The 11,787-nt window shown below is 33.3% G+C and overlaps 4 protein-coding genes across 9 annotated transcripts in view; 3 read left to right on the top strand and 1 right to left on the bottom strand.

Moving 5' to 3' along the window:
- Window positions 1–2: 2 nt before the first annotated feature.
- On the top strand, window positions 3–1,682 carry gammaTub37C (gamma-Tubulin at 37C). The gene is made up of 4 exons (XM_017234336.3): window positions 3–160; window positions 214–416; window positions 476–1,066; window positions 1,125–1,682. Exons 1-4 carry the CDS (start codon window positions 112–114, stop codon window positions 1,656–1,658), a joined length of 1,377 nt encoding a protein of 458 aa, XP_017089825.2. The 5' UTR covers window positions 3–111; the 3' UTR covers window positions 1,659–1,682.
- Window positions 1,683–1,892: 210 nt separating this feature from the next.
- On the top strand, window positions 1,893–2,413 carry LOC108120604 (male-specific sperm protein Mst84Dd). The gene is made up of 2 exons (XM_017234339.3): window positions 1,893–2,074; window positions 2,133–2,413. The coding sequence occupies exon 2, from the start codon at window positions 2,136–2,138 to the stop codon at window positions 2,277–2,279; it is 144 nt and encodes a 47-aa protein (XP_017089828.1). The 5' UTR covers window positions 1,893–2,074; window positions 2,133–2,135; the 3' UTR covers window positions 2,280–2,413.
- A 126-nt stretch (window positions 2,414–2,539) lies between these two features.
- LOC108120603 (uncharacterized) lies at window positions 2,540–4,979 on the top strand. Its single transcript, XM_070277208.1, has 4 exons — window positions 2,540–2,678; window positions 3,878–4,102; window positions 4,166–4,321; window positions 4,391–4,979. Exon 4 carries the CDS (start codon window positions 4,479–4,481, stop codon window positions 4,623–4,625), a length of 147 nt encoding a protein of 48 aa, XP_070133309.1. The 5' UTR covers window positions 2,540–2,678; window positions 3,878–4,102; window positions 4,166–4,321; window positions 4,391–4,478; the 3' UTR covers window positions 4,626–4,979.
- A 296-nt stretch (window positions 4,980–5,275) lies between these two features.
- Window positions 5,276–11,787, bottom strand: part of brat (brain tumor) — a 36,413-nt gene continuing 29,901 nt past the window's right edge. For all 6 annotated transcript variants that reach the window (XM_070277202.1, XM_043213705.2, XM_070277201.1 and 3 more), the window contains one exon: window positions 5,276–7,612. In XM_070277202.1, coding sequence (XP_070133303.1) covers window positions 7,539–7,612 — 74 coding nt within the window. In that variant the 3' untranslated portion in view covers window positions 5,276–7,538. The remainder of the gene's footprint in view (window positions 7,613–11,787) is intronic.

Genomic DNA, 11,787 nt, shown 5'->3' with positions numbered 1-11,787 from the left:
TTAATTTTATTCTTAAGCCTATCGATCTTTAGCTATCGATCTTCGAGCATCTCTATCCGCGTTTAGAACAGTTATTTGAATGGGAAAAAAAGCTCAATTAAAAGCCAAAAAATGCCAAGCGAAATAATTACTTTACAATTGGGCCAATGTGGAAATCAGAGTGAGTTTTGTATATATTAGCACTTCAAATAGCTAAATTACTTTACGATGCAGTTGGTTTCGAGTTCTGGAAGAGATTGTGCCTAGAACACGGCATTTCTCCCGAAGGGGTGTTGGAGGACTTTGCCACCGATGGCCAGGATCGCAAGGATGTGTTCTTTTACCAAGCAGACGATAATCACTACATTCCCCGGGCCGTGCTCCTTGATTTAGAGCCGCGAGTGATCCAGAGCATTATGACTTCGCCGTATGCAAAGGTGAAAGATAAAAATCCTAAATATATTTCAATTCTTCATGATTCTACAACCCCAAATAGCTCTATAATCCGGAGAATGTGTTCCTTTCAAAGCATGGCGGTGGCGCCGGCAACAACTGGGCCTCCGGCTTCAGCCAGGGTGAACGTTTCCAAGAGGAGGTCTTCGACATCCTGGATAGAGAAGCTGATGGCAGCGACTCCCTGGAGGGGTTCGTACTCTGCCACTCCATTGCCGGTGGCACTGGATCTGGTATGGGATCGTATGTGCTAGAACGGCTAGCGGACCGATTTCCCAAGAAGCTCATCCAAACGTACAGCGTGTTTCCGAACCACGACGAGATCAGTGACGTGGTTGTCCAGCCCTATAACTCCATCCTTACGCTGAAACGTCTCACCAAGTGTGCCGACAGTGTTGTGGTGCTGGATAACACCGCTCTGAATCGTATCGCCACCGAAAGGCTTCACATTCAAACGCCCACTTTCACGCAAATCAACAATCTGGTGTCCACCATAATGAGCGTGAGCACCACCACGTTGAGGTATCCCTCTTATATGAACAACAACCTTATTGGACTGACGGCACCCTTGATTCCGACTCCCCAATTACACTTTCTGATGACGGGGTACACTCCACTCCTCACAGACCAGGAAGTGAGTTGGCTTATTCCATACATCTAGCAGTTTCTAACATTTTTATCTTTGCCTCCAGACCAAAACGAATGTCCGAAAAACCACAGTTCTGGACGTAATGCGGCGCCTGTTGCAGCCAAAGAATATGATGGTGTCGGCGACGGGGGACAAGCACAGTCGTCACTGCTTTGTATCCATTTTGAACATCATCCAGGGCGAGGTGGATCCGTCCCAGGTACACAAGTCGTTGCAGCGCATTCGGGAGCGCAAGCTGGCCAACTTCATACCCTGGGGCCCAGCCAGCATCCAGGTGGCATTGTCGCGGAGCTCGCCGTACGTGCAATCCTCCCACAAAGTTTCCGGCTTGATGATGGCCAATCACACGGGCATCAGTGCCCTCTTCAGCCGCGCTCTGGCCCAGTACGATAAGCTAAGGAAGCGTAACGCTTTTCTGGACAATTTTCGGCGCGAATCCATGTTCAAGGATGATCTAACGGAACTAGATCTTGCTCGGGAAACAGTTGATTGTCTAGTGCAGGAGTATGAGGCGGCCACTCAAGTCGATTATCGCCAGTGGAGTCCACGTATCGATGGTTCCAAGGGTCGGGCTTAGAGTTTTTTTTATTATTATTGTTAATGAAATGGCCATCTTTTTATTTATTTATTTTTTTTGTTAATTTTTATGAGAAAAAGTTGCAGGAAAAGGATACATTTTGAATTTATTTAAGTTAAGTTTTTAGTTTGTAGTTTTAAAAAAATAATTACAAATTACCCAAGCCTAAAACCCAATTTTTAAAAACTGGTAACAAAGTAGTCCATGGATTATTTTCTGTTGACTTGCCTGAAAATATTCTAGATATCCTCACATTTGTTTCCCAAAATTCCATGTGTTAACATCTCGTTACAACTTTTTTGTTAAACATTACAAAATTATTTGGTTGTAAAATATTCGCACTGCAAGTGAGTTTTTAGAATTTAAGGAAACATACCCAACGCTTTGAGAATCCCTTGGTACCATTTAAAAAAATCGTAAGTATCCTCTGCTCATAATTGTTATATGTTTTCTAAAGGTTATACCTTTATTAAGAACATGTGCTGCGGACCCTGTGGACCCAAGAGCTGTGCCCCGTGCTCGTGCGAATGCTGCTGCGTTGAAGTATGCTGCGTTCCTTGCACTCCTGCATACCTCCAGTGCACCTGTTACCCATGTGGCCCATGCGGACCATGCTGCTAGGACGATACATCCACTCAAATAGGCTGAAACAACTGCTGCAATAATACCATTTTAAAACTGAACCTTAATTCGAAAAACCAACTTTGCATGTAAACTTCATTGGAATAAAAGAAACAAATGCCTATAACAAGAAATCTATTTTTGTTTTATTTTTTGAGATAACTATATATTTATTTTTAATAAATATTTATATACAATACCTGAAGCTAGTTTTCTTTTTAATTTTTTAGGCTAAATTTGCCTTATAAAATTTGAACAAAATCCAAGGAACATAATCCAAGGAGGCTTTGGGTTTAAATTTATTACCCTGCCAATGAAATCCGAAATGTATTTCAGTTGTCATCCAAATTTTAACACGTAAGGTGTAGTTGTTGTTTGTTCTCCAAAAATAATTCTTCGGTAAGCTTTTTTACTTTTTATTAAATTCAAAAATTTTAAAATCAAATTGCCTTAAATTTATTTGTTAAATTTATTTCAATACCCCATGAAAAGTCCTGCTTCCTTGTATAAACTAATATGTTTTCCCTTTCGAAAACTGGGGGAAACTATGAGAAGGGCCTTTACGTCCGTTTCTCAAGCGGAATATCTTGTACATACGATTTGTAGATATATTCTTTATCAATCCCCATTAAAACCTACTGGCAAAATATTTTATAGATTTTTTGTCTAATTTCCTAGAGGATCCCCCTCCGAAATGGGAAAAATGCATGAAGGCACAATATGGCCCACAGCGATAGCTATATCTTTGCCAATAGTAATCCGATTCTTGAGCGGAATACCTTAAACGATTTGTGGGTCAATTACCTTTCAATCTGCATCAAAATATTTTTTAGATTTTTTGGTAAATTTCCTAGAGGATTCCCTTCAAAAATGGGGAGGAAGATGGAGGCACAATATGGCCCACAGCGATGGCTATATCTTTGCCAATAGTCATCCGATTCTTGAGCGGAATACCTTAAACGACTTGTGGTCCAATTACCTTTAAATCTGCATCAAAATCTAGAAACAAAATATTTTTTAGATTTTTTGTCAAATTTTCTAGAGGATCCCCTTCAAAAATGGGGAGGAAGATGGAGGCACAATATGGCCCACAGCGATAGCTATATCTTTGCCAATAGTAATCCGATTCTTGAGCGGAATACCTTAAACGATTTGTGGTCAATTACCTTTCAATCTGCATCAAAATCTGAAAACAAAATATTTTTTAGATTTTTTGGTAAATTTCCTAGAGGATCCCCTTCAACAATGGTTAAAATGCATGGGGGCACAATATGGCCCACAGCGATTGCTATATCTTTGCCAATAGTCATCCGATTCTTGAGCGAAATACATTTACCGAATTTTAGATAGATTCTCTATCAATTCCCATCAAAACCTACACCCAAAATATTTTTGTTATATTTTCCGATGAGGCCCCTTTGATGGGACCCCGATGAAAGGGACGGTAATACGCCTCTGCTATGGCTCTATCTTGACCAATTTATGTCCAGATCTTGAGCGAAATATCTTAATATATTTTGAGATCAATAGTTTATAAAAGCAGATGTATCCAATGCAATAAATCCAAATGGTCACTAAGATATTTTCCATCTTCCCAGCCGCCATGTGTTGCCCAAGTCGGTACTACAGGTCCACTCCCTGTGTCCAGTGCTGCTTGATCGATTGTAGCTACTGTTGCCCGCGATCGCAATGCGGAGGTCCTTCCTGTACCACCGTATTTCCATCGCCGGGTTGTTGTGGGCCTTGTTACGGTCCTTGTTGGTAACTTGGCAACAACAAAAATCAAACACCTAATGACGAGCGGAGGCAAAAAAAAAACACTGGTAGGTCAAAAACAAAACCAATTGAAATATTATGAAATTTAAAAATTTATTTCTATCAAGTAGTCCTTGGATTTTTTTCTGTTCAAATTTTGGAACCTGACGCCGACTCTCATTTGGAAACTTTAGTCTGACTCCGAGCCTTGATGTGAACACAACAAAATAAAAATTTTTAAAATATTTTCAATACCTAATACCTTTTGAAAATAAATATTTTTTGTGGTGAGTATTTAAGAAATATTTATTTATTCATTTTCAAATTAATATTAATAATTTTAATATTATTATTAGAACAACAAGGCTCTCTGTTGGATCGGGGAGACTCACACCAACTGGGAAATAAATTCAGCCAACAGTGATCTCATTACCGATCGCAAAGATGTGCTGCAATCCCGGAGGCTGCTGCAATCTCCCCACTAGCATCCAGTGCACCAACTTTTGCTTCAATTGCTGGACTGGCACGGCTACAACACCTTATACCCGCAAAATATGTGTTCCTGGCTGTGGTTGCGGGCCATGTTGTTAGGACAACTAGACCCGCTGATGGATCGGAAGTCTCGCACCAACCGGGAAACTTTATTATCAACATCAGTGATATCATCACCTATCACAACGATGTACCTTAATCCCGGAGGCTGCTGAGATCTTCTGTGGAAGCATCCTGGACAGAAAAACAAGAACCTCTGGATAGGGACTCCAGTGATCATTATCACCTCTTCTCAAGCTGGACAGGATGTTTCAGCGGGTCGTCATCAAAATTTCTATTCTGTGAAATCAAAATTAAAACCATCTAAATACGTTCTCTAAGCAATCAGAAGTTTAAACTACCCATACAATTTTTTTCCAAATAAAACAATTTATTTATTTAAAAACAAAATAATTTTATTGTGTTTTAATGTTTTTCAATCCCTGAGGCTGCTGAGATCTTCTGTGGAAGCATTCTGGACAGAAGAGACCTCTGGATAGGGACTAGACAAGATGTTTCAGCGGGTCGTCATCAAAATTTCTTTTCTGTGAAATCAAAATTAAAACCATCTAAATGAGTTTAAAAACACTACCCCATACAATTTCCCAATTATATGCCAAATAAAACAATTTATTTATTTAAAAACAAAATAATTTTATTGTGTTTTAATGGAAATAGAAATTCTTACAATACAATTGTTGTTGCTGGTTGTTCTTGTTGGTTGTTTGGTTTGGTTTAATATTAATGTTACACAACATTTTTTAAATGTTAATTAATACCGTATTGTAGTATAATAATAATTTCATGTTTTTTCATTTTCCTTCATTTTTTTTTAATTACTTCGAAAATTGTGGCCCCTAAGCATTAAAAAGACTTTCATTTCATTTTATTATTCAAGTTCTTGTTTGATGTTTTTTCTTCAATTATGATTTTTTTTAGTAGAATTCAAAATCTGTTATATCAAATTCATATATCATGTGTTCCAGAACTTGTCACTCTATCAAATTGCAGCGTTTAATAAATTATCATAATTTTTTGTTCAATTTTTTCCACATGTATAAAAATATTTATATTTAATTTACTGTAAGTACCTTCTCATCGCTTACACATTACATTAATGAGTTTTAATCTTGTCTTTGCCTTAATTGTTTTTATATATGTATATATAAAATGCGCATACAGTTGGAATCGTAGTTAATAATAATAGTTAATGAGTTAATAACGTTCACATTCAATTACATCGTATTCGATTTAGTTACGATTATGATTACAATTTTATTTGCTTTCTTGTTCATTCTTTTTCTTATCGAGTTCAAATTTAATACGAATAAAAAAAACCTTGCTCGTAGTTCAAAGTATAAAAAACATTCAAGTTAAATGCGTTATTGGATTTAGATCTAACTGTGCTTGATTCGTGGGTAGGATCGGTATGATTGATTGATTGAGTGAATGATGATGAATGACAGACTGAATGGCTGATGACTGATGACTGAATGCAGGGTGTCTAAGAGGAGCTGAGCTGAGCTGATCCTGGCAGTAGGTTGAGTCAGTTACCAACTATAACCAAATTCTAAGTGTTTTTGTTTTCATGTACTGTGGTTAATTCTTTGTATGCATATTAGAAACAGTAAATAGCATATAGTATGCACTTGGTGGGCGTGTATATATTTTTCATTTTCTTTTTCATTTCAACACAAAAAAATGTTAACAATTTCCTCGTTCGAAACAGCTGAGAATGGCTTGCCTGACAAAGTCTACATGTATTATATATATTTAAATATATATATATATTATATATGTAAAGTTTAAAAATGCCAACCCTCAATGATATACGTTATTTGCTTGTCAGTCCATATTTTTCCTCACTTTCTTGTCCTTTTCTTTAACATTTTTTTTGGTTTTGTGATTTTCTCTTAACTTTAAAACAAAATTTGAGCGAAATATACGAGTTGTAACTGAACGTATTGTGTAAACAATTAACCATAGACAAAACATATTATTTTAAAAGATAAAATATTCATTTTCATATGACTATGATATTTAAAAAAGCCATTGAAGCAACACCCTGTATACTCTTGTTCTTATTATTTTATTTCAATGTTTATTTTCAAATTCAACTTGGCTTTAGTAGAGAAATTCAAAATTCGTATTTCTGGGGGACATTAAAAAATGAGTTCTTAAACACAATATTTTTCAAATCGTTAGCTAAAACATAATATATATGTGTATATAAAGAAAACTTAATTATAACGACATTTAACATTAGATTGGTGTTCTTTTCGGTTTCGTTTACTTAATATTTTTTTTCTTGTTTTTTTTTTACGTTTTTAATATTAATAATTATAAAAATACATATATGTATGCATGATGACTAGATGATGATTCCATGATCGGCTTAGTTGCACTATATAGCTTTATAAATACTAAAATCTATATCGAATGCATGATTATGATTAAGATGAGCTAACATTTATGCATATTTCAAATGATTTAGCAACGTTAAATTTTTTTGTTTAATGTGTTTTTGTGTTAGATTGTGTGCGGTTCGACCGTAGAGACTCATTTACACTAGATGCAAATATAATAATAGTTATAAAATTTTTTGAGTCCCGAAATTGATTTAAAATAATTGCATAACGTAAACCTTTCCATGCCTTTACATTACCATACATTGAAATGAATGCAAGTTATCGAACCCATAATCGTTTTTTTCGATAAATTAAAATACCAACTTATTGAATAATTGGCGGCCAACGTGAGGCCTTGAAAAAGGATATTTCAATCTTGAAATAAAGACTTGAAAACTCATAAGTTTCTTTACGGGTTGGATAACTTGCATATTTCTATAAAATCCACTTCTCTCATTATTAGTTTTTTCATATCTTTTCCTTCAAACAACAAATTCAACATAATACAAGTGTTAATGGGGAATGTTTCGTGATTGATATATGCAAGTTGTGTGTTTATAGTTTCTTAAATGAAATGTTGCTGTATTCTGTCTGCCAAGTTGCTCTTGTCAATGATGTTGCTGTGCAATTTGTGCATTACTGTAAGAAATAAAAAATAAAAATTATTAAATAGATGGGTAAAATAAAAACGTAAAACTTAAAAGTATAATTAGCAACCTCACTCTACTGACGAAAGCACTTTTAATAAAACTTCTTTTCAAATGAGAGGCCAACAAAAGAGTTTTTTCTTATTTAGTTATTGCATTTTTCATTGCCCATTTGGTTCTTATTTAAGGTTCGATTAACTATAGCCGTAAAATGCTTAACTTAAATAGCTTATATTTTTTTCATATTTTTTTTTTAATTTTTCCTTGCCTTGCTTTTAAAAATTACAAAAATGCATGGGATATGAATAATGTGTGTCCTTTTTTTTTGGTAATCTTCAATAGGAAGAATAAGCAGCTAACAACAAACAGTTAATATGTCTTATATTTTTATATTAGAATTAATTTTCGATTATATTTACGGATGTATATAAATATTTTATTTTGCAGCTAGAAAACTTAGCGAAAATATTATTTTTCTTGTTCTGGTTTGTCTTTTTTTTTTGGTTTGCCTTGCGCGTTTAGAGATTTTAGTTCAGTAAAGAGTGAAAATCAGTTTCCAGCTTAAGTCAGTTTTTTGGTTATAGTTTCTTATATTTTAAACAAGTGCAGGGAGAAAAAAGCGGAAACGGAAAGTTCTGTTCAGAAAAATTCCCTAAACGAGTCTCATCATATTCATTTTATTTCACAAGAGTTTTTTTTGTTTTGTTTTTTTTTTATGTTAGATTTTAATATTTAGTGTCACGTTTACGTTTTCGAAGCAGTCTAAGATTTTGTTGTTTTCGAGTGTTTAAAAAACTGTTGAGTTCACTACTAAATTGTTAGATTCTTGCCTTTAAAGTTTAAACACACACATAAATATATTTATATATATTGTTACAGCTTATTTAGCAGAAGTATAGCCTAATGTGTAAAATGTATTACAGATGGAGAGGTCCTGGACTTGATCCAGGACTTCAACTTCAACTTGATTTCTATTTTATATAGTAGCAACATTATAAATATAAATATTTATATATATGTATGTATGTATATGTGTATAATTTGTTGTGTAAATTTTCATTTTCAATTTTCGTGTATAAAATCAGTCATAGTTAATTATTTTGTTTGGTATTTTTTGTTTTTTTTTTTTATCAATTAATGTTAGTTTTTAGTTGTGGTTTGGATTGCTACGTGAATGTTCGGTGAAGTTCGTAAACAAAAATGAATAGAAAGGATTTATGAATGAATTGATCTTGTTCCTCTGTTCGTTTTCTATTCAATAAAGATTTCTTAGGTCTAATGAGAAAGAAAGGAAAATAATAAGAGGGCACTGAACGAATCGCTTAATTTTAATTCTAATGTTACGAATTACATACATTCAAACAGACACTACTCAAGCATGCATATTAAATATTTATATTTCCCATATTACTCTGGTAAAACATCTTGACGGACTATACGAATTAAAATCCTACATAGAGAAAATAACCAGTCACGAAAGTAGAACCACAGATGTGATCTTACTATCGATTTTGGTCGAAACTTAGACACACACACTCAGTGGATTATTCAGTTAGATGCTATATGTAATATCCGTAATAATTTAGTGGTTTAAGCATTTTGTTGAGAGCTTTCTTCGTTAGGTATGTATAGTCTAATAATACTTAAAAACACTTCTACGAAGCCAGTTTGAATTTTTGTTTTTGGTTTTGGTTTTCCTTCATTTAGTTCGCTGCTATTTTGCCTTTTAATGTCGATATTGGATGTCTAACCGCCACGGATCTAGTACAAAATTTAAATTTCGTACAAATATGCTTAACAATGCGGACAAATGACTTTGATTTACGTTTTAGTTCCGTTCCTTAATAACATTTATCAAAAATATAAACTACAATTAAAATGATTTTTTTGGTTTTGTGGTTTAGATATGACATACAAACATATATATATATATACACCTATATGCTTGTATAGTATATATATATTATATAGCCTAACATCTAGGTCTGTTCTGTGTAACTTGTGCCTGACAGTCTCGTAACCAACCCCAAAAAGAGAGAAACCAGTCCTTAGATGGACTGGCTTCGATTCGATTTCGCTTCGATTCCGTTCAACATTCATAGAGAGCTCCTAACAATCACAAATAATAATAATCGATCGCAATATGATTAATATATATATATGTATATGTGGTGTTTTCCAACACTAGCATGCATTGCCATTTATATTAAACAACACTTACACTTAGTACTACTCAAAATATTTTGTAATGATTTTTGATGCCAAAATGTCTTTGTTTTTTTGGTGGAATTACATAATTTTCTTTGAATTTCGTTTTAGAATTTTCATTTTCGTTCTTTTTTTGGCGCCTGTTTCTTATATTTTTGGAGTAAAACGAGATTTTGCTTCAAAAAACCTAATCACAAAATGGCGATACACGCAAAATGCCCAACTACATATACTATATCGGCAATGTTAACATATACATATAAATCGGTTTATATATCGAGCAAGATTCCAAAGCTATAGTCAGAGTTTTGACGCTTTGATTTGGTTACATAGAGGGTAGAGCACAGTTAATTGGCGGTATAAATCGTTTACATATATATATATATTCTATGTATATATCGATCTGGAATATCGGAAATAAAACTGCTAATATAGTTAGTTTTGATAGCTCACTGCGCTATAGTTACACAATTAACCTTATGAGTACCATTTTTTGTCTGTTATTTAATTGTTTTGTATATAACCCTACGGTTATATGTATATTCCTTAATACCTTAACCGATTTTCCAAATATATAGAAATATATATATTTAAAAAAATGCTTTTCGGTTTTCCTTATTTTTGTTGTTGCACAGTCTATTAGATTCTCAATTCATCAATTTGTTTTATCAACATACACATTTCACATTTATATATCAATATGAAGATTAAATATAGTTTACCACTACTACAGAGGGAGAAAGGATAGTGAAAGGATAGTGACAGGGGGGGACTAGGAGCTAAGGAAGCAGGATATTCGGCATCGAGGAGTAACAAACGTCGCATTCGTACAAACCAATACTCTAAAAAATAAATCAAAAATGCTAGAAAAGAAAATAAACAAATCAAATAAATAATAATGCATAAGGTTTTTGTTTTTTTTTTATCAGAATATTTATAAAAATCTTTAATTGTTTCTCAGTTGGTGTTTGTGGCATTTGTTTCGTGTGTGTAGACTTTTACAACAGATTTCTAGGGCAATGCTTAGCTATTGTTTCGATATAGTTTTTATATTATTTGTAGGTAGATGTATTCATTCATAATTCATAATTGTTGTGTCCCGTTTTTTGCAAGTCCTTGTTGGAGTTTTAGTTGTTGTTGTTGTTGTTTGCATAACATTTATGTATGTAATAATAATAATAATAGTTGATAAACATAAAAACAAATTTATGCAAGCACAAAATACAAAAAAAGTACATTTTTTTTTAGAAAACGGCTTGTGCAAGCTAAAATGCTAATAATAAATACAATTAAATAGTATGCATTAGGCCATAATAAATACCATCAATTAGCAGTTTCTTTTGTGTTTTAGGTTTTTGTTTAGTTTTTTTTTTTTCAACAATTTTTATATAAAAAATTTTCAACAGTTTTTGTTTTGTTTTTTTTTTTGTGTATAGGTTTTTTTTTCATATTTTTTGGTTGTCAAGTAAAAAGGTGTTTCTCTCACATAGAAAACGTACAATACTTTTTCGTTCAAACCCATCCGTTGCATCATCATTATTACAGCTACCATTACATCGATACATCATCATCATCATCATTATGATCGTAAATACAATAAGTCAAAAGTCAATTAAGTTTACAACAAGAAAGAACTACAAAATATATTCTCGTATATTTAATAATCTCACTTAAGTAAATACACATAAAACATAATTAAATATATAGTTTAAAAATCAAAAATTAAAACCAAATTAAAAAAATTACACAAAGCAAAGCGTTTTTCCAAAACAAACAATAAAAGCACTATAATATAGTTAAATACTACGTTTTTTGTTTTAATACAATACAGTAAAGTAAAAATACATATATATATATATATATGTATATATTCAAGAAATCTAATACCTGCTTATGTGTGGGGGATGGTGTGTGGGGGCGACTGGGGGGACAACAGGGTATGAAATGGGGTTCGGGGGT

Source organism: Drosophila bipectinata, chromosome 2L, assembly GCF_030179905.1.
Source record: "Drosophila bipectinata strain 14024-0381.07 chromosome 2L, DbipHiC1v2, whole genome shotgun sequence".
Lineage (NCBI taxonomy): Eukaryota > Metazoa > Arthropoda > Insecta > Diptera > Drosophilidae > Drosophila > Drosophila bipectinata.
Note: the sequence above shows the minus strand (reverse complement) of the source record. Positions and strands in the feature narration are given on the sequence as shown.

Excerpts from the sequence above, each read along its gene's own strand:
- gammaTub37C (XM_017234336.3), top strand. The coding sequence starts at position 112 with ATGCCAAGCGAAATAATTACTTTACAATTGGGCCAATGTGGAAATCAG. Across the intron at positions 161-213 it reads GGGCCAATGTGGAAATCAGA|TTGGTTTCGAGTTCTGGAAG; the intron begins GTGAGTTTTGTA and ends TTTACGATGCAG. Across the intron at positions 417-475 it reads TGACTTCGCCGTATGCAAAG|CTCTATAATCCGGAGAATGT; the intron begins GTGAAAGATAAA and ends AACCCCAAATAG.
- LOC108120604 (XM_017234339.3), top strand. The coding sequence starts at position 2,136 with ATGTGCTGCGGACCCTGTGGACCCAAGAGCTGTGCCCCGTGCTCGTGC.
- LOC108120603 (XM_070277208.1), top strand. The coding sequence starts at position 4,479 with ATGTGCTGCAATCCCGGAGGCTGCTGCAATCTCCCCACTAGCATCCAG.